The sequence below is a fragment of the Limanda limanda genome, chromosome 3 (assembly GCF_963576545.1).
Source record: "Limanda limanda chromosome 3, fLimLim1.1, whole genome shotgun sequence".
Taxonomy (NCBI): Eukaryota; Metazoa; Chordata; class Actinopteri; order Pleuronectiformes; family Pleuronectidae; genus Limanda; species Limanda limanda.
This window is the reverse complement of record NC_083638.1, coordinates 22,995,613-23,019,833: the sequence shown is the minus strand read 5'-3', so window position 1 is coordinate 23,019,833 and position 24,221 is coordinate 22,995,613. Positions and strand designations below refer to the sequence as shown.

General features: G+C 41.6%; 2 protein-coding genes across 4 annotated transcripts; one reads left to right on the top strand and one right to left on the bottom strand.

Moving 5' to 3' along the window:
- Positions 1–7,776, top strand: btbd10b (BTB (POZ) domain containing 10b). 3 transcript variants are annotated; one of them, XM_061067911.1, is made up of 8 exons: positions 1–69; positions 1,570–1,766; positions 3,188–3,503; positions 3,681–3,783; positions 4,307–4,427; positions 5,522–5,719; positions 5,809–5,919; positions 6,725–7,776. In XM_061067911.1, exons 1-8 carry the CDS (start codon positions 11–13, stop codon positions 7,051–7,053), a joined length of 1,434 nt encoding a protein of 477 aa, XP_060923894.1. In that variant the 5' UTR covers positions 1–10; the 3' UTR covers positions 7,054–7,776. The 3 variants fall into 3 exon arrangements, with proteins under 3 accessions (XP_060923894.1, XP_060923896.1, XP_060923895.1); XM_061067913.1 differs by having other exon boundaries at positions 1–73; XM_061067912.1 differs by lacking the exon at positions 1–69 and adding an exon at positions 84–599.
- Positions 7,777–21,024: 13,248 nt separating this feature from the next.
- On the bottom strand, positions 21,025–22,293 carry rassf10b (Ras association domain family member 10b). The gene has a single exon (XM_061068893.1). It carries the CDS (start codon positions 22,291–22,293, stop codon positions 21,025–21,027), a length of 1,269 nt encoding a protein of 422 aa, XP_060924876.1.
- Positions 22,294–24,221: the final 1,928 nt, after the last annotated feature.

Below are 24,221 nucleotides of genomic sequence, written 5' to 3'. Positions count from 1 at the left end.
TTGAAAGGAGATGGCTGTTAGCTGCCGAGCTACTCGGATTAAATCTCAGCGGAAGCCACAGACAGCTTGGTGGGTGTGTTTTTATTCTCTTCAGACTTCACCACGCATCGTGTGACCGGCCTGTGTGTCGGTTCTGTCGGGCCTGCGTCAGTAGCCGCTCAGCTGCTCACAACAATGTATTAACAGCGTTATGACGCACCGCTAGCATCGCCAGCTAGCGTTAGCTCGCGAGGTAAATGCTAACACAGCGAGCTAGCTAACCCGGTCGGACTCAGTCTGACAGCAGCGGGGACGAGAAGACTTTGTCCCTGAGTGAGACACCGGACACCGTCCGGCTCCGTGTCCCAGTCAGCGACTCTCTCCCACCCAGTCACAGACCAGTGCTCGGTCCGTGTCAGCGGCTGATCGCAGGACCTGACCTGTTGATTTGTGCCATGAATCAGATTATGAACGGTGACAGATCCAGACCGGGCTCGTCCCTGTCCCTGTGCGGCTGATGGCAGCTTGTCCGCGGTCATATGACAGCAGCTCCAGTCACACCGAGAACTGGGAGTGAAAAGCGACGAGTCGACCTCGCAAATTCTGCCAGAGTACTCGAGGTGAGCCAGCTGAGAACCCGACCCTCCGGTTCTGAATATTTACAATAAGATAATGTGACATTTCAGTTTCTTTTCAATAATTAGAAAACATCTCTAAAGGTCACCGCAGGGACGCGGGGTCAGCCGCCGACGAGCTGGAATCTATACATCTCTGTGTCACATTATTTATCTGTAAGTTTTTCAGTGCCCCTGTATGAACTACTGCATTCTGCACTATCATGTTAGGGCGAAGTACTCGTGTACTATAAGGGTATATACACCTTCACTTGGCACTTTATCAGGTGTACATAGCTTAAATTACTTCAGTATAATAAAACTGATCTGCAGTAAATCATACCTTCATGAATATAACAGGCAAGAAAAAAGAAATGTAATCATCTGAATTTGAGGGGGTTTTAAATATTTTATTTAATGTCGCTTAAAAGGTTAAGTGTGTTATATTTTGGAGAAATTTGGCTGATATTGAATATAAGATAATCCTACTGATGTTGTCACTAGTGTGTTAAAGTGTACGAATTGTTGCTTTCTTTACCCTAGAATGGGCCCTGTTCATTCAGAAATCCCCTCAGTACCCTCAGCTTGGCTGTGGAAGAAAATATGGAAAGCTACTGTCTGTCAGCAGTTTGCGAGATAATTTGGCGTTTCAAGGATTGTTCTCTTTTGGCTCTACTTTGCCTTATCTTCAATTAGAAGTATAACAAATTCTGAGACTCTGATATTCCTTCTTGTCTATAACTTCATACATTATGGTCTTAAATGTCTTAAATGTAACTTGTTGGAATCTGCAGAAACCCTGGAAACAGTTTGTAAGTCATTTTGGAGTCTCCTGTTTGTGGTGCTGTGGAATTGTATTGTTTTACATAGACTGGGGAATTAAGACAGCCCAGGGTGAGTGTTTAAAGGTGTGCCTGTGTGTACATAAACTGGTCTTGGAAGAGAGGAATGATACCTATGCTTTGGTTTCAAATAGCACCAGTCAGGGCCGAGCATCTCGACTGGAAGCAGAACAGAAGAAGATGAGCCTGCATGGTGCCAGTGGGGGCTGTGACCGTTCACGTGACCGCCGCCGCTCTAGCGATCGCTCCCGGGACTCCTCACACGAGAGAGAAGGCCAGCTAACCCCCTGCATCCGCAACGTCACCTCACCCACCCGTCAACACAACAGCGGTGAGTATGCATGGAAAGAATAGAAGGCTTATATGGATGTGATGGTAGAGGTCTGCAGCTCTCGGCAGTAGGGGTGCAACGATTAGTCGACGTAGTCGACAAAAATCGATGACCAAAATAGTCGCCGACGAATTTACCCGTCGATGATTCGTTGGTGACGTCATAGCGCGTGTTTCTCGTGCCGCGCAGCGGAACTAAACGGCGTTTTACCGGAGGTGCTGATGGAAGTACCCGAGGAGTGAGCCATCTCGCTTCCTTCCTATCTCTGAAAGTCGCGCATGTGCAATAGCGACGAAACATGGACCAATGTCGGCGTCCGCTGCCGCGCGCAGTCGCGCACCAGGAAGTAAAAAGTTCGGGAGAACTTCACCCGTAACAGCCCGAGAAAAACTACCTGCAGTATTTGTGCGGCCGACCTGCTCTCCATGGAAGCAGGACACGCGCATGTGAGGAGGAGGAGGCACGTGTGACATCGTAACGGAGACGATGCGGACTTGCCTCTGTCAGATGTTATATATACACGTTTATACCTGCTCGCAGGATTCTAGCATCCATTACAAAAATATGGTTTAAACTTTTTATTAACGAGTTTAAAAGCGTTATGTTATCCTATTGCCTGACAAACGTCTTGTTTTAATCACAATTATTTAGTCAGAAGACTGTAGTTTCGTTTGTTGATGTTTTTATTGCTGTTACTTTCCCTGTCATTTTTGTTAACAGGAAAAATGAATACTTGATTTTTAATTTATTTGTTTTATTAGCACTTTGCCTGTCCTTGCTTTTAAATGGACAAAAACTTGATTTGTCTTTGCTTTTGTGTCAACAGTACCCTTATATGAAACAAAGTTTATTAAAAGACATTTTTTTTTAATGAATATCAATATTTATTGCCTTTATTTTCAGTCATCACATGCCTCGAACAACCTCAAGCTAAATTTAAAAGCTGCTTGCTAAATAAGAGCAATTGAGAATTTGTGTCATTCATAATCCGATTAGTCGATTAATCGTTTCAATAATCGGTGACTAATCGACTATCAGAATAGTCATTAGTTGCAGCCCTACTCGGCAGCTACCGTTGAGAACAGCTGACAGCATTTATCAACTCACAGCTCAGACGTGGTTTACATCTCTGCTGTTTTTGGCTGTGGATGGATAAAGTCTGCACTGATCCACATGTTTGTATTAAGAACAAGTCAGCTTGTACTTTGACTGTCTGGATACAAGACAAATGCACCTAGTGGGGCCCTTTCCAGTCTGGTCGGTTTAGATCATTACTCAAATTGGTTCTTAAGATGGAACCAAGGAATTTCATGAATTGAAGCACCTCCAAATGAAGTTGCCAAACCATGTGAACATTTCTGTCTGGACTCCTGTTTCTGATTGGATGCCTGAAGTCATTGTTCTGCCTGTCTTATGTGTAGAGCGAGACCGAGATGGTGGCCCATCCTCGAGGCCCAGTAGTCCACGGCCTCAGAGGGTCTCTCCCAGTGGCTCCAGCAGCAGTGGGGTAGCTAGCAGTCGCAACAGCAGTCTGTCCAGTACTGAAGGAACCTTCAAAAGCTTGGGGGTTGGAGAAATGGTATTCGTCTATGAGAATCCCAAAGAGGGAGGAGCGGGCGCCGGTGTCGGGATCCGAAACGTCAGGACCTCAGAAAGAGTCACTCTGATCGTTGACAACACGCGCTTCGTAGTCGATCCCGCCATCTTCACTGCGCAACCCAATACCATGCTGGGCAGGTATGGTGCACTTTTATCTTCATCTTTCTTTGTCCTTTCTCGTTGTAGCTACATTAACTGAAACTGTTTTTTTCAATCAGTAATGAATAAATTAAATAAATATGCATTTAATTATAGACATCATGATAATTTATTTTTCTATGATGCAAATATTAAACCGCAGCTTCTTATTTTCAGAATGTTTGGATCTGGAAGAGAACATAATTTCACACGGCCCAACGAAAAGGGGGAATTTGAGGTGGCTGAGGGCATCAGCTCAACAGTTTTCCGAGCAATTCTGGTCAGTATGTCTCTTTATTAACATTATTTTTTTTTACTCTATAGATACTTTATTTTATGTAATACAGCAGGACTACCTTTAACTTCAAAATTGTCCATGTAGTTAAATTTACAACCCTTTTAAAATAGCTTCCACAAACCATTGTAAACTTTATGATTGGATTTATGGATGTTTTATGTATGTGTGACTGCATTACAGCTAGCTTTATACATAATCAACTAGTAACTGAGTGGACAAATTTGAAATATGACTAGACTCACTAAAATAGCACTCAGTAGAGCACATTTCTCCGCAAAGGCCATACAATCCTACGTGTCTCTGTAGCTCTTGTAATAGATAAATAAAAGCAAGAAAGTTGCAGTCTGATCCTACAATTCATAGATCTTAAGTACTATTTTATCTACTTTAATTAATTCTTCAGTATGTGTTTCAGTATGTAAACATTTAAAAGTAAATTATAGCCTCCTTGATGCAATTAAACAGGGAAATAAGCTTTTATTTGTGATTTCTGTATAATTGACAGGATTACTACAAATCAGGGCTCATCCGTTGCCCTGATGGAATCTCTATCCCTGAGTTACGAGAGGCCTGTGACTATCTGTGCATCTCCTTCGACTACAGCACTATCAAATGCAGAGACCTTAGTGAGTATTTCCTTCAGTATTCTTACACACACAAATTTTCTTTCTAAAGTTACTACTTTTATGGTGTAGAAGGATTGTGCTTGGAACTGTTATGGCTTTAGTGTTTATTAGTTTTTAAGTACTTTGTTTCAGTGTACTGAACTGGAGACACGGCTGCTATTTTTGTTACTGAAACTGTCAGAGTGGATATCTCTTGAACTTAATGATTTTATTCAGGGTTTCAGGCCTTTCAAATGTTTTCAGTATTTGTTACTGATTATTAGGTTAACATTTCTGTTTTAGGAAGTTGCATTAATTTCAATATTTGGTTTTAAATGCGGAACAATTTGTATTGATCACATCGTAATAAAATCACAAAATGAAGACAACATGGAAGCAATAACCACTAATGCAAATTGTGGTTTGAGGGTTAATGTGGCGTCTCTTCTCACAAAAACATATTTTAGAACCATTAAGATAAAGTTGTTTCTGTGGAATAACAGTTTCTAGAGAAGCAGCCGTATTTTTCACAACAACAAATTAGTAACCCAATAATGTGTCAGTGATAAAAATCTAAAATGTCTGTACGATTAATAATTTTCCAACATAAGTCAGAATCAGTTCCTCCTCCTGTTGTCCTCCCTATGCTGCTGCTGTGATTCAGTGCCTGCAGGTTATGCTGGTAGAGGGCGGGGGGGTTGCTACATGTTTGTTTTAAAGGTGGTTTGACAAAGTACTTTTATATTTTTATGTAAAGTTGTTGACAACCAAACTCAAGTTAACGTCACATTGTGCGTGTGAATGCAGCCCATCCCCAGGTGGAGAATGCAAATAATCAGGGTAAGCCGGAGTGGATTCAAATGTGGCCAGATAAACAAACAGATGGAAGTTGTGATGAAGTCATTTATCTAATACAAGCCTACCTAAGATACTGTAAAGCTCCTTCTCCAGTTGAGATGAAGGCCCTGCTCCCTATCTGAGGAAATAGTAGTTGTAGAAGTCGGCTGGACTTGATTGGCCAGACAGCCCGCGCCTATGGAAAGCACTGTTGAATGCAATGCATGATGGATAATCCTCAGCTCCTAACCCATGTTCTTGATCTCCTCTGTCGTCAGGTGCCCTGATGCATGAGCTGTCCAACGATGGCGCTCGGCGACAGTTTGAGTTTTACCTGGAGGAAATGGTTCTGCCTCTGATGGTGGCCAGCGCTCAGAGTGGAGAGAGGGAGTGTCACATCGTTGTCCTGACTGATGATGATGTGGTGGACTGGGATGAAGAATATCCGCCACAAATGGGAGAGGAATATTCACAAAGTGAGTAATATGATAGAGAGTCACAGATCTATTAATGTTAAAAAGACAAATATGTTCTAAACAAGTGTTTTTTTATTTTCTCTTTGTAGTCATCTACAGCACAAAACTGTACAGATTTTTCAAGTACATTGAAAACCGAGATGTTGCCAAGTCGGTTTTAAAGGATAGAGGATTAAAGAAAATACGACTGGGCATTGAAGGTAAGTGGAACTTGTCAGTGATAAATAATGAAATAGATTTAGCTTTTAGTGAAATTCATGGTACAGCTTGAGGTGCTGATAGCAAAACAAGCTGAAGGTTTCACTAATAGCAGATGAATAATGTATGAGCAGAATACTACACTGAAAGTAGGACTTGTTAAGTCCAGCAAAGGTTTTCTCAGACAAATGGAAAGAGGAAAAAAGGAAAATACCACAGATGTGGTGGGTGTTGGTGTCATAGGAAAGTGGTCAACATGCATTAAAAGCATCACTTAGTTGATGTCTGTTTAAGTGGCTGACCCAAATGAATCAATCTAATGAGGAAGTAGGTCACTGAGAGGAAAATCAACAGTGCAGTAACTCACTGTACAGAAGTTCTTGACATTGCTGATGTGTTAAGAAGTAAAAAAAAGCATATGTAAAACATGTAACAGCCGTGACCAGAGGCTCCATGTTTCCAGGAGCCTGTTTTCATGAACATATTATATCAGGAACAGCTTGAGGTTTTGACTTTAATTGTGGTTCTGAATATTTACAATAAGATAATGTGACATTTCAGTTTCTTTTCAATAATTAGAAAACATCTCTAAAATTCAGCTTTTGCGTTGTCAATATGAGTTATCAATTGGAGATTGATGAGGGGGAAAAGTGAATTTGAAGGATATAAGATAGAATAATGCTGCAATAGAATAGAATAGAAAATGTGAAAAACAACAACTTGTAAGCCAGTGTTTGATCACCTCACCTTCCCGGGGAAAACCTGTTAACATACACTGAGCTTATCTTGTCTCTGTGCCTCCGACAGGTTACCCTACATATAAAGAGAAAGTAAAGAAACGACCAGGAGGACGTCCAGAGGTCATTTACAACTATGTCCAGAGACCCTTCATCCGCATGTCCTGGGAAAAGGAGGAGGGTAAAAGCCGCCACGTGGACTTCCAGTGTGTCAAGTCCAAGTCCATCACCAACCTGGCGGCGGCGGCAGCAGACATCCCCCAGGACCAGCTGGTGATGCACCCTGGCCCCCAAGTGGATGAACTGGACAACCTACCTAATCACCCACCAAGTGGGAATCACTACAGCAACAACTACAGCAACGAGCCTGACCCTGACGCACCTTCTCCTGCTGTCTGACGGTGCTCTGGTCCTCTTTCAATGCCTCTGCTCCTTTCCTACTCTTCTAGTCCATCTCCCAGCATGCTGCAGTGTGGAGCGCCAGGGGCACCATAACCATATTGCCTTGACACCTCATTTGCAGCCTTAGAGCCTCAAGAACCTGGAAGACTATACAAGAAGAATCATGAGGGATAAAAGACTGGTGAAAGGAAAAGTTCACTATTATTATTTTAAATTTTGTTTTTTACTTGACCAAAGGAATTTATTTTTCTGTTTGGGAAAAAAATCTGTAAAACACTTATTAATAACATATTATTTACAATGTTCTTGTACCTTAATTTGATACGTTTGGCTGAGCACACTTTGTGGTGTCACTGTTTTCACACAGGTTTTAATTTGATGATTACTTTAAGTTTGATTGTCTTGGGTGGCCTACTTACTAAATGTGCTTAGGGGGGAAGAAAGCCAGACTCACTAGTATGACTTTCTGGTCATGGAGAAAATCAGTAATCACCACTTAGTGTCATGATCTCCAGTTGATTCCTCTCAGATGTCTCTGAATCTTGTAATGGGATATGTAGTCATTGACTGGATCTGATATGTGATGTTATGCTCCTCCCGAGGCCAAGATATTAAGCAGAGCACAGGCTGTTGTGGTCAAAATCTTTTTGTGCAAAGCTTGAAATGGTTGTTTAAAAATAAAACCTAAAATCATGAAATAAAGACATCAAAATGAAAAAATACCTTTGTATATTTGATCCATGATAGAGTCACACGTGGTTGATCCCAGATATGATGAATCTGAGAGCGTCTGGGGAAGAGCTCTGAAGTCTCTGAATATTTAAAGATCCAGATTGCAGATACCTGAAGGCAGCAAGATACTGGATGATTAATCTGCAGCCTCTGATTTGAGAGCTGCAACATCAGAGCTCAGCGTTTATCTTCATTAACTCTGTTCTGATTAGAGCTGCTGTCAGGTCGGCCATGTGACCAGAGGAAAGGTGATGAAACATGTCTTATCCTGTCAAATATATCTCAACATGTACCTTGTGGATGCCGGCATTTGGTTCAGATACATTTTGTTCCTGCTCAGGTTGGTGAGTCTTACTTTTCCTATCGTGTCAACTCAAGTTTGACGTTTTAGCTAAAACAACTTATTTGCTATTTTTTGTTTAAATAAAAGCAAAATGTATAGCAATCAATGCCTAGCAGTAAGTAATGACAGGATAAAATAAAGTATGTCATGGAACAGATTGATACAACATGATTTTGTATCGGGATAGAAAAAGACAGTTTTACTTACGTCACCTCTCTATTGGAAGAGACAGTAGTCTCAACCTCTTTGGTCCGAGGGTCCATAAACCTGAAGCAGCAGCTTCTTAATGTGATGAATGATCCATCTTTTAACTTGAACTCACAGCAGCTGGTATTGATCCTCTCTCGTCTGCAGCCCTCACAGCAGACAGCGACAGAGGAGCACCAGGGCAAATAATGGATGAAGTGTCCACAGGTAAGATGAACTGCAGAGCTCTGTAATTCCACCAGAGGAGACCAGACGACCTTCACACTCATCAGTCTAATAACTGAACGTGGACCCTTGACTTTGAGTGAAGACACTGTGAATGCCTGCAATAACAGTTCATCAAGTTTTGCTTTTTGTCATCTTCATGAAAATGATGTTCCCTGCCCAACATGAGGTGAGTGAACCAAAATGGCCGTTGCCCTTAAAAAAGGTTCAGATCTCATTTGTTGTTGTTGAGGTCATGTTTTTATCTGAGTTTGTTACTAAAATGATAACGACAGAGGAGAAAATGTCTCAGAATGATGAGGAATGCTTCTCTATTTTAATTTTATAATTTTAAAACAATAATGTCATAATATGTGTCTAGTGTTGTTGTTTGATTATAAACTGATGATTCAAGTTTAAATAAAAGAGAGAAGAAATCAAAAGTTATTTTCATAAGACCTCATGAGAGATCACAATTATGTGCCATGAAAAGCCTCTTTTCACCATATGGGGGCAGCAGAGTGCAACAGACAAATTGATGATGCCACATTGGAACTCAATTACAGTGAAAAAAAGGATCAGATAAAATGTTCGTGCATTGGATTTGGAAAAGCCTGCCCTGAGACTAAGTGATACTGATGTACTTGAATGTCATTAGGAAATAGATTACTCTCTGCAAAGTTCTTTTTTTTTAATACTAAATACATATATACTAAAAAGTATTTGCTTACTTCTACTCAAGTACAAAAGTAGGTATTGTAACTTTCACTTGAGTACATCTTTGTCTATTTATTTGTACTCCTACTTAAGTAAAATGTTAAACGTCTTCCATTTGAATCCTCCTCTAAACGTTGGTCACGTACAGTTTGCTTACACCACCAACACTTTGCCTCGTGCTCTCATTTACACCCACAACATCTGGAGTGTGATCTGTCAGACTGGAGCATATGTCTCAGCTGAATATGGCACAATTCTGTTATTTATGCACATTACTGTTCAGTAAATAAAACAGTACATGTTTAAATGGGTCAAGAAAATAAATAGAAGAGAGGAGGAAGAAATGTCATCTGGCTTTATTTCTAATTAGAAAACAAATGCTGCAGTAAGATGACGACCTTCATACAACTGATAAGTGGATCAGAGGGATGTAATAATAACCAGGGTCACCCCAGTTCATCCACACAGAACACTGGGTTCAGACCAGTTCATTTCTTTGTTGGTTTCAATCAGACACTCTGGACGTCTATAAGTTTGATTTTCTTTCTTTTTTTACGCTTTCCACCCTCATTCTTTAACAGATGGGTGAGAACAGGCTCTGGTGTCTTCTAATTTAATATAACCCAGCCTGAGAGATGTGAACGTGCAACATTACACCTTATTAAACTGAATCCCACCATCTGCTCTTTCTGGGGAATCAAGTGTCAGTGCACCAAATACCGACATGAGTGAAATCGAATGAAACACGTGGGTTCTGTTTTAATGCTGTAATTTCTGAACCCTGAAATAAAAGCATTTTCTGTGACTATCATAATTTAGTCATATTGTCATTTTAATACTCACAGGCTGTAATTTACTATAGTTTTTTTGTATCTTATAACAAATACAACAAATGCAAGTATTATCAGTAGTGTTGTTTGCTTTCATTAACAGGAAGTTTTACAGCACATTAAAAAGAGATACACTTTGGCTACAGTATGTTTGTTTCCACAAAAGATCAAAGCTAAGTGAAAACCATGTGAGAGCCGAACATTAAACAAATAAAGGAACAGAGTCTTGAACGTCCACTTGAGGCTTTGATCTGTTGTGTTCAAGGAAAAAGTGAAGAAGCTCACAATGGAACAGCATAAAACCTTAGGCCCTTTGTGGTTGAGACACATCTGCCCAAATCAAATATGAATGAATAACATAATTGATCATTTAGGTTATTCAAAATAAATGTCTCAGTTTTAAAAAATTGAGTGTTTTCAGTAACAAGGTCGATGATCCATGTTTTCCATGATTTCTCGTATTATTATTTCAAAGGATCTTTAATTACTCTACTTTGATTGTGTCTAGTGTTTTGATTATGTTGCGTCTGAGTTTGTAATTTTTGTCTTTTGTTCTTTCTGTCCACTTTGTTCTCGTGTTTGTTCTCATTGTTGTTTTTTAACTCTTGTGTTCCATATTATTGTCCCTTGTACTGTGTTGTTTGTAAGTGTTTGTTAAAAACAAGATAATATATCTCGAGGTGGTTTATCCCATGACAATAAATCTTTAACAGCTATTCATAAAAGTACAAATAATACTTTAAGTCGAGGCCAATTTGTACTTGCTATTGTACTAAAAAAATGTCATCACTGGAGGCATTGGTATTTGATTTGTCTCATGTCATCCAGTTGTCTGATGCCTTTTGATATTTGTAAATATCCCATAACTTGGATGACTGAGCATCTTCGTAAACAGAGTGACTATAAATATTTTGCGTATGCAGCTCAATATAACTTTATTTTTCTAATTCAGCTTTCCTGTCAGTCCACTGGAACCACAGAATTGCCATAGAAACAATTTGTATTGTTGAAAACATCAACAAAAATGACAAAAGCCGAGCAGCACAATGTGAAAGCAGAGACGAGGCAGCTATGCAAAAGGTCAAATGTCAGAGTCAGACAAAAGAAACATGAGACTAAATGCGCTAATGGGCACATTTGTGTGTGTTGACTGAGCCATGTCATATCAATCATCAAATACAAGGGGGATTCTCTGCTACAGTGGAATATAACTACTGTGTAAATGTAATTATGTTTACAGAGTGTACTTCAGCTGCATGGCATCAGTGTGTCTGATGATTACTGCCTCAGTCTCCACTTACTCAGATATTAAGGAGATTAGTTTGGACCCTTAATAGAAAAAAGGCCTGAAGCATCTAGAGTGGATCCAGATTTGTATTCGGAGCTGCAGATAAATATCAGTTCTCTGAACCAGTCAGATTTTTTCCAGCAACATCCACAAATAATTTTCTGTGAAATCAACGAAATTGTTGTAAAATCGCTTCCTGTCTCGCAAAGATAAAGACAGTGAAAAAAATGTCCTACATCCTCCCCCTGATGCAAATCAGCCCCAAAACTTAATGGCTTCTTTCTTGAACCATTCTGCATCATTTAACTAAATTCCGTTTTAATCCAGCCACTGGTTATTTTTGTGATGAAAACCTGACATCCTAGGTGTACATGATTATGGGCTATACTGCCTAACTAAAGATACAACATACGGTTGCTCTGTATAGATTTCAGTATTTTGCATGGTACAGTATAATATCTGGTTTAAACCTGCGTGCAGGATGATAAATTAGTTTTTGATGGAAATTCTCCATCCAGCCCCGAAAAAGACCTGATTGTTATCATGAACACTAATGTGACTGCTCCATCTGTCAGGAGGGAGTCACAAGGAAAAACCCTGAAAGAAAACCACTGGAGAGTAAATATAACACATCCTGCTGGGGCTGTGACATTTGGCTGTCATGGTGAAATTAGGTTCTGGCAACTTTGATCAGCTGATGACTAAACATTGTTATGTCTGTCCAAGTTCCCGACTGTGAAAAGTGTGGCTGTTGAATTCAAGAGACTGAATCACAATGTTCGTCTCTTTAAAGAAATACCAGTCAAAACAAAATCTCAGGAGTTAACGTGCTCATCCACGGCTGAATGCATGTATTCTGCTCCCTGTCCTTTTTTATCACCTCACTCACCACATTTATTCTCTGCAAAATTAACTGTTATGACCAAAGTCAAAACCTTGGTAGAGAAACATTATCAGAGTGCTTTTCCCCAGTTTCTGAATGAATCCCAGTCGCTATATGAGATATTCTTAAACCTGGTATCCAAATATGTTCTCAATAATAAAATGTTTTCTATTTGAGTGTGATCTGTTGTGTTCCACCAAATATTTTGTCTGCAAACTATTTTATTCCTTCACATGACTGACTCGACAGTGGACTTGGTCACAGACGTTATTCAGCTGGACACAGTCTGGCCCCGGAGGAGTGAATGTGACAGATCTGCCGCTGCACTTCTTCTCTGAATGTCTCTTCTATCAAGAAATATTTCAACCCTTGTCTCAATTTGAATGACAACACCCAGGCAACATTCATTCCTCATTCGTAAACAAGACTCTTCTGTTAGAGTTTGGCGTCCTCACAATGTTTAGGTTCCCACAGATCACTGGTTTCCATAGCAACAAGTAGAAGAGGGCCTACTTTTTTATCGCATTAGGGAGGTTTGCACTCGAGTGTCGAGTGCTCGCCTGCCTGCATATATTGATCTGGCAGTTCCTTTTTTTTTTTTTTTTTGCACACTGAGAAGACATTTTCTCAGTATGAGGAACATTCTTTGTCCTTGGAGCAACAATCTTGGACAAAGCTTCACTTTAACTTTTATTGTGATGCAAAGGACCACAAGGACACAGATATCTTTCTTTTACTAGGGTTAGGGTTAGAAGAATGAATGGTCTTAGGAAAAGAAGAACACTAAGGCATCAGCTGCTGTTGTGTGTTTGTTCCTGCACTCTGTGTAGTGAGGTTTCACCAGAGACCTCGCTGAAATGTCTGGATATGTGATGTTTGATTATGGATCTGGGATCAGTGTCGTCTATGGAGTTATTTACTGAGTGACCTAAAAGTGAAGTTCTCTAGCTGCTGTTGCTCTTCAGATTTTTGTGAGTTTGATTTGCTTCTCATCAGCATTAAATCCTCCTGAAAGTTGTTGGAGTAAAGCAGGAGAGAAATTTCACCCTGAAGTCGAATAGACCACGAGGCTCCATTCTGCTCCTGCACATACTGAAAGTCACTGTGTTTGACTTTTCTGGATAAGAATATTTGGCCAACCTCCATTTTGTCCGCTTTTCTACAAAATTACATAATTGGTATCAACATAGGTCAGCAAGCATTCAGACTAAAAACAGCCCTGTGTGAAAACAATGCAATGGCAGACTCTCTGAGACTTGAAAGCCTTTGTATTCTTGTGAATAAGGATGTGCTTAAATGTCATATAGTGTAATTGAGATTATTTTATATAAATAAAGGTTTCAATACTCACTGTATTTAGCAGGTGCAACATAATCAGCAACATTCGTGTTGTTTTGATCCTGTTTCAGACTCATGTGTGTGTGTTTGTGTGTGTGTGTGTTTGTGTGTGTGCGTGTGTGTGTGTGTGCGTGTATAACCTACAAAGATACTGCAACACAATCCATGCGCATTGTATGTGAGACCCAACTTTCCCATAAAGTGATAAGGCAGTGGGTGGGTTACAGTATTTGTTAGGGGAAAGGGACTTTATGCTTTTTGCCTTGAGCGAGATCCATTGACTTTTGTGGAGAGGAAGCGGTTTAGTGCATTTCAGAAACACCCAGACGTCTTGATGAGTTTTTCTGTAACTGATACACCAAGCACACCCATGAAGTCCTCTGTTGTGCACGATAAGAGAATGTCTGTGTGTTTTGGGAGGAGACAACTGAGCTGTGAAGTACTTGAAGCTTCCTTTCTTTTTGCACGGGTGTGGCCCTTTGCCACAGACCACCTGAAGCTGCTGTATATGATGTTCTCCACTAAATCCTGAAACACTTCAAACTGTACTGTGCCACCAGGTGAAGCCAGGCAAAGAGCCATGGGAAGCCAACGGGGAGAGTTTGACAAAAGAGAAAGTAACGAGAGCTGCTGCCGCAAAGTGAATACCCAGTCACATGAAACCTGTATTCTCACAGATGACCAGCAGAGGGCGACTCCAGTGGTTGCTGAAACAAGTCCGTTTCCAGGTGTTTTCACACCTGAAAGTCTGGAATATGGTCCAAACTAAGGTTTTAATTGCGTTGTTAAATTTGATCCAGTTAGTTTTGGTTTCACGCTGTAATTTCGTGAGCGCATCAAATACGTTCTGTTTAATATACGTATGTCTGGACGGGCAGAGACCCTATCATGTATTGTCAAGATAAACCCAACTGTTCCCACAATTAGCAAATACTTCTAAAACGTCTCTTTGCCCAAAAGGGGGGCAGTGGGCTTCCAAGGGTTGGGTGGAAAGAGGAGAAATGGTGGAAAGAGGAGAAAAAGGAGGCGAGGGAGCCAAGAGAAGAAAGAGGATAGAGAGAACAAAAGAAGGGACATTTTTGTAACTCTCAGAGTGGCATTACACAAGTATTAGCAATATTAGCTAAATATTGTCCTATACTGATGGTCATTCCATCAGTTGTGATTTGGGGATTTGTACAACATTAAAACTGTTGATCGAAGGATCGGATATCTTCAAAGACCTCCTGCTTCCACACTCTCACCTTGTGTCAGGACTGAACCTTCTTGCTCTCTTGTTACCTCCACAAGGATGTTGTGGTTTAGTCTTGCTTTGTTTGTCTGTGTGTTAGCACGCAGGATTACGCAAAAACTACTGGACAGATTACCATGAAACTGGGTGGAAAGATTCCTTATGCCTTAAGAAAGAACCCATTAAATTTGGTGCTGATCAGGACTGTGAACCAGGCATTTTTTGGACTTCCTTTTACGTTGCTAGATAGGTCGATGTTCAAAATGTTGTGGTTAAATGAATTAGTTCCAAGCAGCCGGAAACCGGCACCTAGCCCCTCCGAGGAAACTTATCGGAGGGTAATGAGCCCGTTGGTGACAGATCTGGGCTATGCGACTTCTACAGGAGGCGACAGACCTTGAGTGGCTCACAGAGAGGCTGTACAGTATCCCACAGATGAGGTCCCGGGGTCAGCACCCAGCCTTACAGGATTAACACACCTGCCACTAGCACAATGAGGTCTAATGAGCGCACACTGGCGGCCCCAGTCTGTTAACAGCAGGCAAAGTGCTTTCTGAGTGGCTCACACCTCAGCCCTGGTATTGAAGTCCTGGCGCTCGAGTCAATACCTTCATTAGTGACTTCATGGCAGATCACTCTCGGAGGCCGAACAAAGGCGGCCAGGGGCACAGAGTGACACATTCCGGGGATTAGAGAGCTCGGGCAGGTTTGCCATTGAAATAAGTTCATTTTTTTCCCCTCCTGAATTTTAAAGAATTTGCTTTGACAACAGAAAAAAAAAATCACAATTCAGTGTAATTAATTTGACATGGTGACTTTTCCTCCAGACAGCAGTTTGATGTGGTGTTGACATGTTTCACTGTAGAAGAGGCCAAACGCGACAGAGACAGTTATTAGACCTGAAAGTTCACATGGAAATGGCAGATTGCTCAAGTACCTGCAGCAGTGGAGCTGAAGTGATTCATCGACTAATCAGTCTATACAAAGTTAATCAGAAAGCATTTCGAGAATTTGATAATCATTTCATTCATTTTGTGTGCTAGGGTTGTGTGTTATTTATTAGAACAGTGACACAGGTTGTTTCCACCTATTTTCCTATCGTCGTGTGACTTGAATCAACGTGAATCAAGGCACAGTGGATGCTATTTAATTCTCTGGAATATTCATGCAGGTGCAGGTCTCTAAATTGGATACAATTATATACAAACTATACAAATGTATTTGTATTTGATAGAGAGTGTTAAGAAGAAAAATATGGAACTGTCGAACATTGCATATAAGTGATTATATGTCCGCAGGGCTTAAAGGGATAGTTCACCCAAAAATGAAAATTCACTCATCAACTCAGCGCTATGTCGATGGAGGGGGGGTGAAGTGTTTGAGTCCAGATCCTAATGTCACGACTGGTTTTCCATCATAGCTTCTTATTTCCGCTGCTTTATCGTAAAGCTGCTGTTAGATTTTATTCAATGCAGCATTAAAGTGTTCTATAAGTCTTAAGTCAAACTTGGTGAACTCTCCAGAAATCCTAACCATCAGCATTTCAAACACACCATGGAAACTTTCAGCTCGTTCTGGTGTTAACTAAGGTGACGTCATGATTTAGAGGCCGTGCAGAGACCCCTGCTCCCTCCACAGGAAACTCTCTTCTCTGTCCATAGAGTCAGAGTCCTGCTGCGCAAAGTGTGCTGCCTCTCTCGGCCACTGCCCCCCCCACCGGTCACCCCCACAACCCCTTCGGCAGAGAGAGTCAGATGCTTCAGTAACTCTAACCCCTGATAACTTGACCCATGAACCCCGTCATGACCCCCGGACAAAGACTGTGACGTTTTCTTTATCAGAGCCTGACATGTTTTTGTTAGTGTGCACACGGATGTGAGTTATACATGTTTCAGTACAAGCCAGAGAGTTGTAATCAAAGACAGAAGCTTTGATGAACTTTTGTGATAACAGAGACAAAGGAGCTATCAGACGGACTGTGGGAAGCTCTGAGACGAAATATTCAGATGTATTAGAGACATTCCTGAAAACCTTTTGTGTTTTAAATCAGGCCAGCGCAGTGAAAAGCTTCAAGAGAAGGACCCTTAAGATTCCTGAAAATCTTCTCAACAGCTCCAGAGTCCGGGGAACACTCAGCTTATTAAAACCTAAAATTCAGTGATTGAGGAAAAAGGCTCCACACAGACTGCGCCTCTGAAACAAAAGGCAAAGAACGAGACTGTCCCGTTTTCCTCTGAGAATCCTGTATATTGTATTACGCCGCCACTTGTCACATGCAAGATAAAGTTTTATTCCCATCAGGTCAAGTTAATTTATGTTCCTCAGATGAAAAGGGAGCCACATGAGAGTGGAGCACAGAGGAGAGCATGGCTGTGTGCGTCGAGCGGGAGGAAGGCTGCCATTCACAGAGAATGAAATACAGCACTTCCCCTTGTTTGACAATGATGCTGTCCTGAATCCACGGGACAAAGACACTTAAGGTGGCTTGTACATGTGTGTGTGTGTGTGTGTGTGTGTGTGTGTGTGTGTGTGTGTGTGTGTGTGTGTGTGTGTGTGTGTGTGTGTCTGCTATTCTACTTCTATTGTTGTGAGGATCAATTTGAGTCTTAGACCGAGACAGCCAGGACACTGATGTGCCAGTGAAATGCTCCGTATTCCCACAGGATTGTTCTGGGGTAAAGTCATATTTATATTGTGACTTGGGGTTAAAGGTTCAGTGTGTAAGACTTAGGTGAAAGGGATCTATTGGCAGGAATTGAATGTAAGAAAATCCTAGTGATGTTTTCACCAGTGTGTTTCATCTAAATCTATATATTTACATATAGGGTCTTCCCTAAGGAGGCCGCCATGTTTTTTAACAGTAGCCCAGACTGGACAAACTAAACACCTTTTGAGTTTTAATGACAACTGAAGGCTGCCACATTTTCTATTTCATGTTTGGAAGGAGAGGGTGAGGTGAGGGGGATTCAGCGGCAAAATTTAAGTTCACCACTAGATGTCACTCAATTCTACACACTGAACCTTTAAACATATTGGTGTTGGCATTGTGTCCGTCTGTTGTTGCTCTACGTCAAATCAATATTTTGATCTAGTTGTAAGCCATGTTTACAGAAGCCATGATTCCTCAACGCACTGCTACTGAAAGAAAACACAAACAAATAAGCACAGCAAATGCGAATGGAGAAATCGATTTGACAACACACGTTGCATGAAATACAACAGAACAGACACCTCTGGGACCGGTTTGTCATTGCTATGTTAATGTTTGTTATTTATTGAAGTTGGCTTTCCCTCAGTGATGTTGGAAAATCAGATGAAATATACGTTGTATGCTTCTTATAAAATTCAGATGTGTAGAAATGCTGCTAACCTAGCGTTAGCCTCATGTGTATTATCAGCCTTCCAATTCTGGTTATGTGACAAAATACATTAAATGAGTATTTTGAAGGGCATGCTAGCTTTGACTTTTTCTGATCTTTGTGTATTATCGTTACTGTGGAAAGCCTGTTTCTCAATTAATTCATTTTCATATAATTATTAAACTTGATTCACTGAATCTCTGGAAAATAGAAGTGCTTAGAGGGTAAAATGTAATTTTAACGATTTCTTGTGTTCACTGGGGACACACTATAAACTAATGATCCCCAGATCTTCACACACAGTTATGCAACATCTTCTTTTCCTCTCAGTCACTGTATATGCTGAGAAAACTCTCTGCTCATCCTTTATTCTCTCTGTGGTTTTGAATAATTCTATTCACCTATTAAGTAGCTATACAACTCTGATGACGGCAGCAATGTATATGTTACAGTTGTCGTGCGTATCACTGTGTGTTCGCTTGCAAAGCAACACATGGGCGGGTTTATCAAGGGAGGAAACCTTATACTATTTCAGTGTTGTTAATTCTCTGGTGCTGACGCTTGAAACCTTTTCAACCCGACAGTTTAGGATTGAGAATCAGCAACAACATTATTTCTTTAGCTTTTAATGATAGATATCAGAAGAATCCATCTACTGCACTTCACTGTACAAACAGAGTACAAGTGTTTATGTGAAAGGACTCGGATGATGTTTCAAGCCTACAGATCAAACCCAGAAGTGTGTGTGTGTGTGTGTGTGTGTGTGTGTGTGTGTGTGTGTGTGTGTGTGTGTGTGTGTGTGTGTGTGTGTGTGTGTGTGTGTGTGTGTGTGTGTGCTCTTGTACAGCAATCTTTGTGAGGACCAGTTTGAGTCTACAACCTACGGAGTGAGGACATTTTGGGAAAGTGATGACCTTTTTGGCCGGTCCTCACTTTGTTTGTGTGTGTGTGTGTGTGTGTGTGTGTGTGTGTGTGTGTGTGTGTGTGTGTGTGTGTGTGTGTGTGTTTGGTTTTGTAGCATTTTAAAAGAAGAGTCGGTCTGGCACTTTTCATGATACAACACTAAAATCAAATTGAACTTTGTCAACCAAACTGCAAAGAACACATCAGAGACACTTGTATATAAAGTAACTAGAGAGCAGGGAGGGGTGAGGCGCTAAAAATAAGCTGGCGGCCAATGTGTCACTGAATGAATATAACTGACAACTAAAGAGACATAATGAATCTTGTGACACTGACAGAGGATCTGTGGTATCATCAGATGTCTGATCCTTTAAGTTTATCATCCTTAAAGGGCGTGGGCCATAATATCATTTCAAAGCTTTACATAAGAGCGGTTTATTATTTGTTTATTTTCCCTTAGGGACGGTTGTATTCTATACGTTTGTAACTTGGCTGATAAACAGAATCCTTAATTTTGCAGAAAATATCAACACTAAGATGCGGTGACCTGTCAGATCACCAGAGCTTTAAATAAAAAGCACAGAGCACAGCAGCTCAGGGGATGTCAGAAGTAAGAGGTGAGGCGAGGAGGGACTGAAGGAAAGTCTGCAGATTGTAAAAATATTCTGTCACCAAAACCTTCACACACACTTAATTCCTACGTTGACATACAACTAGTCTCGATGTAATTTGTTCCTGACTCTGTGGATTTGAAGGTTTTCACTCTGCCTGCAAAGCCTCAAGTGATCTGTTTATTTCTGGATGAATCTTGCAGTGTGTTTTTTCTTTAAACTTAAAATATGAAGGTTGTGTGCAGGCTGCCTTAAAACCCCTTAATACTCTGATTTGTGTAAAATACCTCAACGAGGTTCTGTGAGGTTGTCCAGGTTCAGGAGCAGCAACGACGAAGCAGCTGTTCTGTGTGAAATGTCACTTTTTATCCTCTGAGAGAGACCGAGGTCATTTCTGCTTTGTGACTCATCCTGCTGAGCTTGGTGTCACTGTTTTGACTTCACATGTTATTATGACTTTAGGATTCACAGCAGAGAGGTTGTATTTATCACACAGTGTCTGGGTCACAGGGAAAACGGAGACATTGATAATCTGCAGGATAAACAGTGTTTGACTGTATGTTGTGTCTGCCTGTCTCTGAGCTTAGAAATGATCAAGCGGTCTTGGCAGCTTCTTGAGTCTCGTGTCCTCTCTGACGTTGCTGCAGGGGTCAAATATTATTAACAAGAGACTGGAGGGACACATGAACTCAACATTCAAAACTGTTATTTTATTTTATTTATACAAAAAAACAGCTTTGAGGAACAATTGGTGTTATAAAAAAAAACTGTAGTTGTTCTTAAACTGGTTTAAGATGGATGTTATAAAAACTCAGGGACATATGGGGGATTTTTGGGATGCCGTACAAATCCACGTGTTTATTGCTCTTAGAAAAACAAAAATAGAAAAATAAGAAGACAAGCGAAGTGGACTTATATTCTGCACTTAATGTTACAAAATCTTAGATATCGACACCAAATATGTATTTGTATGTATAAATCCATATTTCCTGAGAAATTGATGTCAAGGAAGGTGTTTGAAGAAACAATCCTGGATCAACCTCTTTAACCAGATCCACAGTGAAGTGAAATGTTTTTTCTTTGGCTCGTGCTTGTAGCCAACTCCCCTCCACCCAGTGTGTTGTGAATCAGTTCTGTACTTTTTGCATAAACCTGCTGATGAACCAACAAACAAACAAACAAGAGCAAAGTAAAACCAGATGGGTTCAGGTCCATGTCACTGCCCTGTGGAAATGTAATGTTCCTTCACTTCAGAGTAACTAAGATCCCTGAGACTGAAGCAGTGATAAATGACAAACAGCTGAAGGACTCTGGGTCCAATATTAAACCAGTGACTCCCACACAGTCTGGCAGTCTGAGTCCTGACTGTGCAGGGAACTTAATCCAGTGTCTGAGTCGTCGTCGTTCACGCTGAGAGCTTTGGACAGACCCCTGGCCTGCTCCACCCACTCACTCTTCCTCTCCAAAGTGCTCATCATCATCATCACCCCTGTCCCTTCGTCCATGTCCAAAGTGTTCACTTTCTCCAGCAAATCCCTCATCTCCTTCTCCCTCGCATCACAAATCTCCTGGCTCAGCTCTAAATCGCTCCTAAGAGCCTCTAAGTCAGTGTTGAGGCGCAGACCGATGTACCAGCTCGCATCTAGCTGCGTTCTGATCCTCTCTCCTTCCAGAAGCAGCTCGTCCTCTGCTGTAGTGTCTGTGTCCGTGCGGCAGGGGGCGCTCTGTGGTCCCCCGGCGGGCCGCTGCTCCTCTCTCCTCCTCTGCATCCAGCGGTGGTTCAGCTCCTCTTGGATCTGCGCCGTAATGATGTCCACCTGAGCCTCCTGCTCCTCCAGCTCCTGGTGCAGCCTCAGCACCTCCTCACAGCGCACCACGTACTCCTCCAGCTTCACCAGAGTCCCGGGTGGACACAGTTTGTCCTCCTCGCGGCTGGAGGCTGCCTCCACCAGATACGTGTCCTGAACATAGTTGACTCCGTGTCTCTTGATTCTGTCCACATGCACCTTGGCCTCGCACGTCTCGATCTCCGCGTCCAGCTCCGTGAGTCTCTGGACCTGCTGCCGGACCGTGTGGTCCTGGGACACCACCAGATGAACCAGAGTCTCCATCTTCTCCGCGGAGGACGCGTCCCTGCGCGCCGCCCTCGGTCTCTTCTTCTTCATCTTCTCCAGCTTCCTGAAGGCTTTCCTGACGACCCGCCGCTGTTTCTCCGGGGAGATGCTTCCCACCGGGGACCTGGCGGATCCTCCGGTGCCCCCCGGGCCCTGGTGGCTCCGCACCACCCGAGCCTCCGCGCTCCGGGCTCCGTGGCTCGCCAGGGACACTTCGCTCTTCACCAGCACGAACTTCACGTTCTTCTGCTCGTCTCCCCAGGCGACCCACAGCCGCAGCATCTTGGTTTTGTTGGGTAGGATCCTCTCGAAGCCCCTCCACTTCTCCACGATGCAGCAGGACGCGGAGAGGCCGCTCGGGGGGTCCTGCTCCTCCACCAGCACCTGGACCACGTCGGCGCAGGTCGTGCGCTTCGACAAGCCGAGGACGAGCTTCTCTTCCCGGCAGACCCACACTGATATCGTACTCTCCTCCATCGTGGGTTTATGTTCAACTTAAAAATAAAGAAAGTAAAAGGTCACTCCGAGGACATGTTTGAATCCACATGTCTGGAGAAAAGCGCGGCGGTGTCCAAACACACTTCCTCTGTGTGCGTAATGCGCGCCGCTGCGACCTGGGCGCGTATGAGTGGTCTGGAGGTTTGCGGCTCCATGTGTCCTCTGGTGCACTTTGCTGGGAACCAGTCAAAGAAACACTTCTCCCTCATAAGTACTGCCTCTGGTCACATGACTCACACCAGTGACAGAGGAGCCGATAGTGTGGAGACATGAGGGACTTTAGTAAACAATCAGTTTATCTGAGGTCTTGGTGATGAACAGCGGGAGTCTCAGTACCTTAATTAAAAATAAAAATTCAATATTTTTTGTTTCAATGATACTGATCTGCATGATTACACTTCCCCAAATGATACTCAAATGACTAATGAGTACTTTTATTAGCTGCATCTTTATTCCTTGCGTACTTTTGTATTTTGGTTCGTCCAGCTCCTGAAATAAATCCCCTTTAATACATTTAGTATCAGGTTTGGTGATCCAGAAAAGGGAACCTGTGTTTTATACATTTAACATACTAACAAGTTGGGTTTTGTTCCACTTAATTTGAGTCAATTTGGAGTGTTTGTTCAGTCCATGACTTTTGGAACTAAATATTTTCTTATAGGTGGAAATGATTTCACCACCTCTGATTTATGAGGTTTGTGGTGTTATGATAATAATGATAAAATGTTTTATTTCACAGCGTCCAGACACCGAGGATACCTCACAATATATCACAGATAAACGTACATCATTAATAAAGTAAAACCAAATGTTAAAATTCAATTAGGAGACACAAACACCGATCATTACAACATTTAGTTAAAAAGTAAAACCAATGTACAAAATTTGGTTAAGAGGCATAGACAGCCTGACACTACATCATATGTGAACACATCAGTGACTGAAAGAAAAGCCAATGGTTCAATTCAGGTAACATCTTATGATACATGGCTGAGAATTAAATTAATGTTGTACAATGATATTGTGAGAAAAACGTCACTGATATGTGGTGAAAGGTGTTGTCTTCTTTTGTCTCTGTTGGGGACGCTCCCGTAAATGAAAAGATTTGGCCTCATTAGCTTTTAGTTCCTTATGTTGTTTCTTCTCATTGTCTGTTGCCTGTTTCACATTCAGATTTCAGCCATTATGCGCAATGGACTTTTGAGTCGTGGTTACAAAGCAAGAGAGAAAAGTGCTACTCTCTTCTGTTATTAAAGGTCAAGGAGTAGTTCACCCAGAAATGAAAATTCACTCATCATCTACTCACCACTATGCCGATGGAGGGGTGGGGGGAGTGTTTGACAAAACACTTGGCACATAGCATAAACCGATTTTCGAGTCAAATTTTAATGTCGGGACTTACCAAAGGATGACACCAAAGGAGCAATATGAAGTCATTTTCTTTTTCTTTTTAATTTTTTTTACGTTTGATGAATCGGTTGGATTGGATCTGGCTGCAACACAGTTTACCCTTGAAACCCGAAAAAGGGTTTTTAGGATTCAAACATTTCACCCACTCCTCCATCGGCATAGTGGTGAGAAGATAATGAGTGAATTTAAATTTTTGGGTGAATTATCCCTTTAAAGTTTGTTACAGTAATGTTGGGGGGTCAGTTCTCCCGATCAGGGGCCTCCACCTCCACCTCCACCTATCTGACTGTTTCGTTTGCAGAGGTAGCAACTGAGTGAGTGAGCAATAGGTCAGAATAATAATGGTGATCAATTTAAAGTTAGTTTATGTAGTGGACACTGCTGCCTCCTGCTGTTCATATCTAGTAACAGCAACAGACTTTCCTTAAACAAAGCAGAGCCATAGTAATATAAATACAGGCTTGATATGAAGACGTTCAACCTATAAAACCTTCATA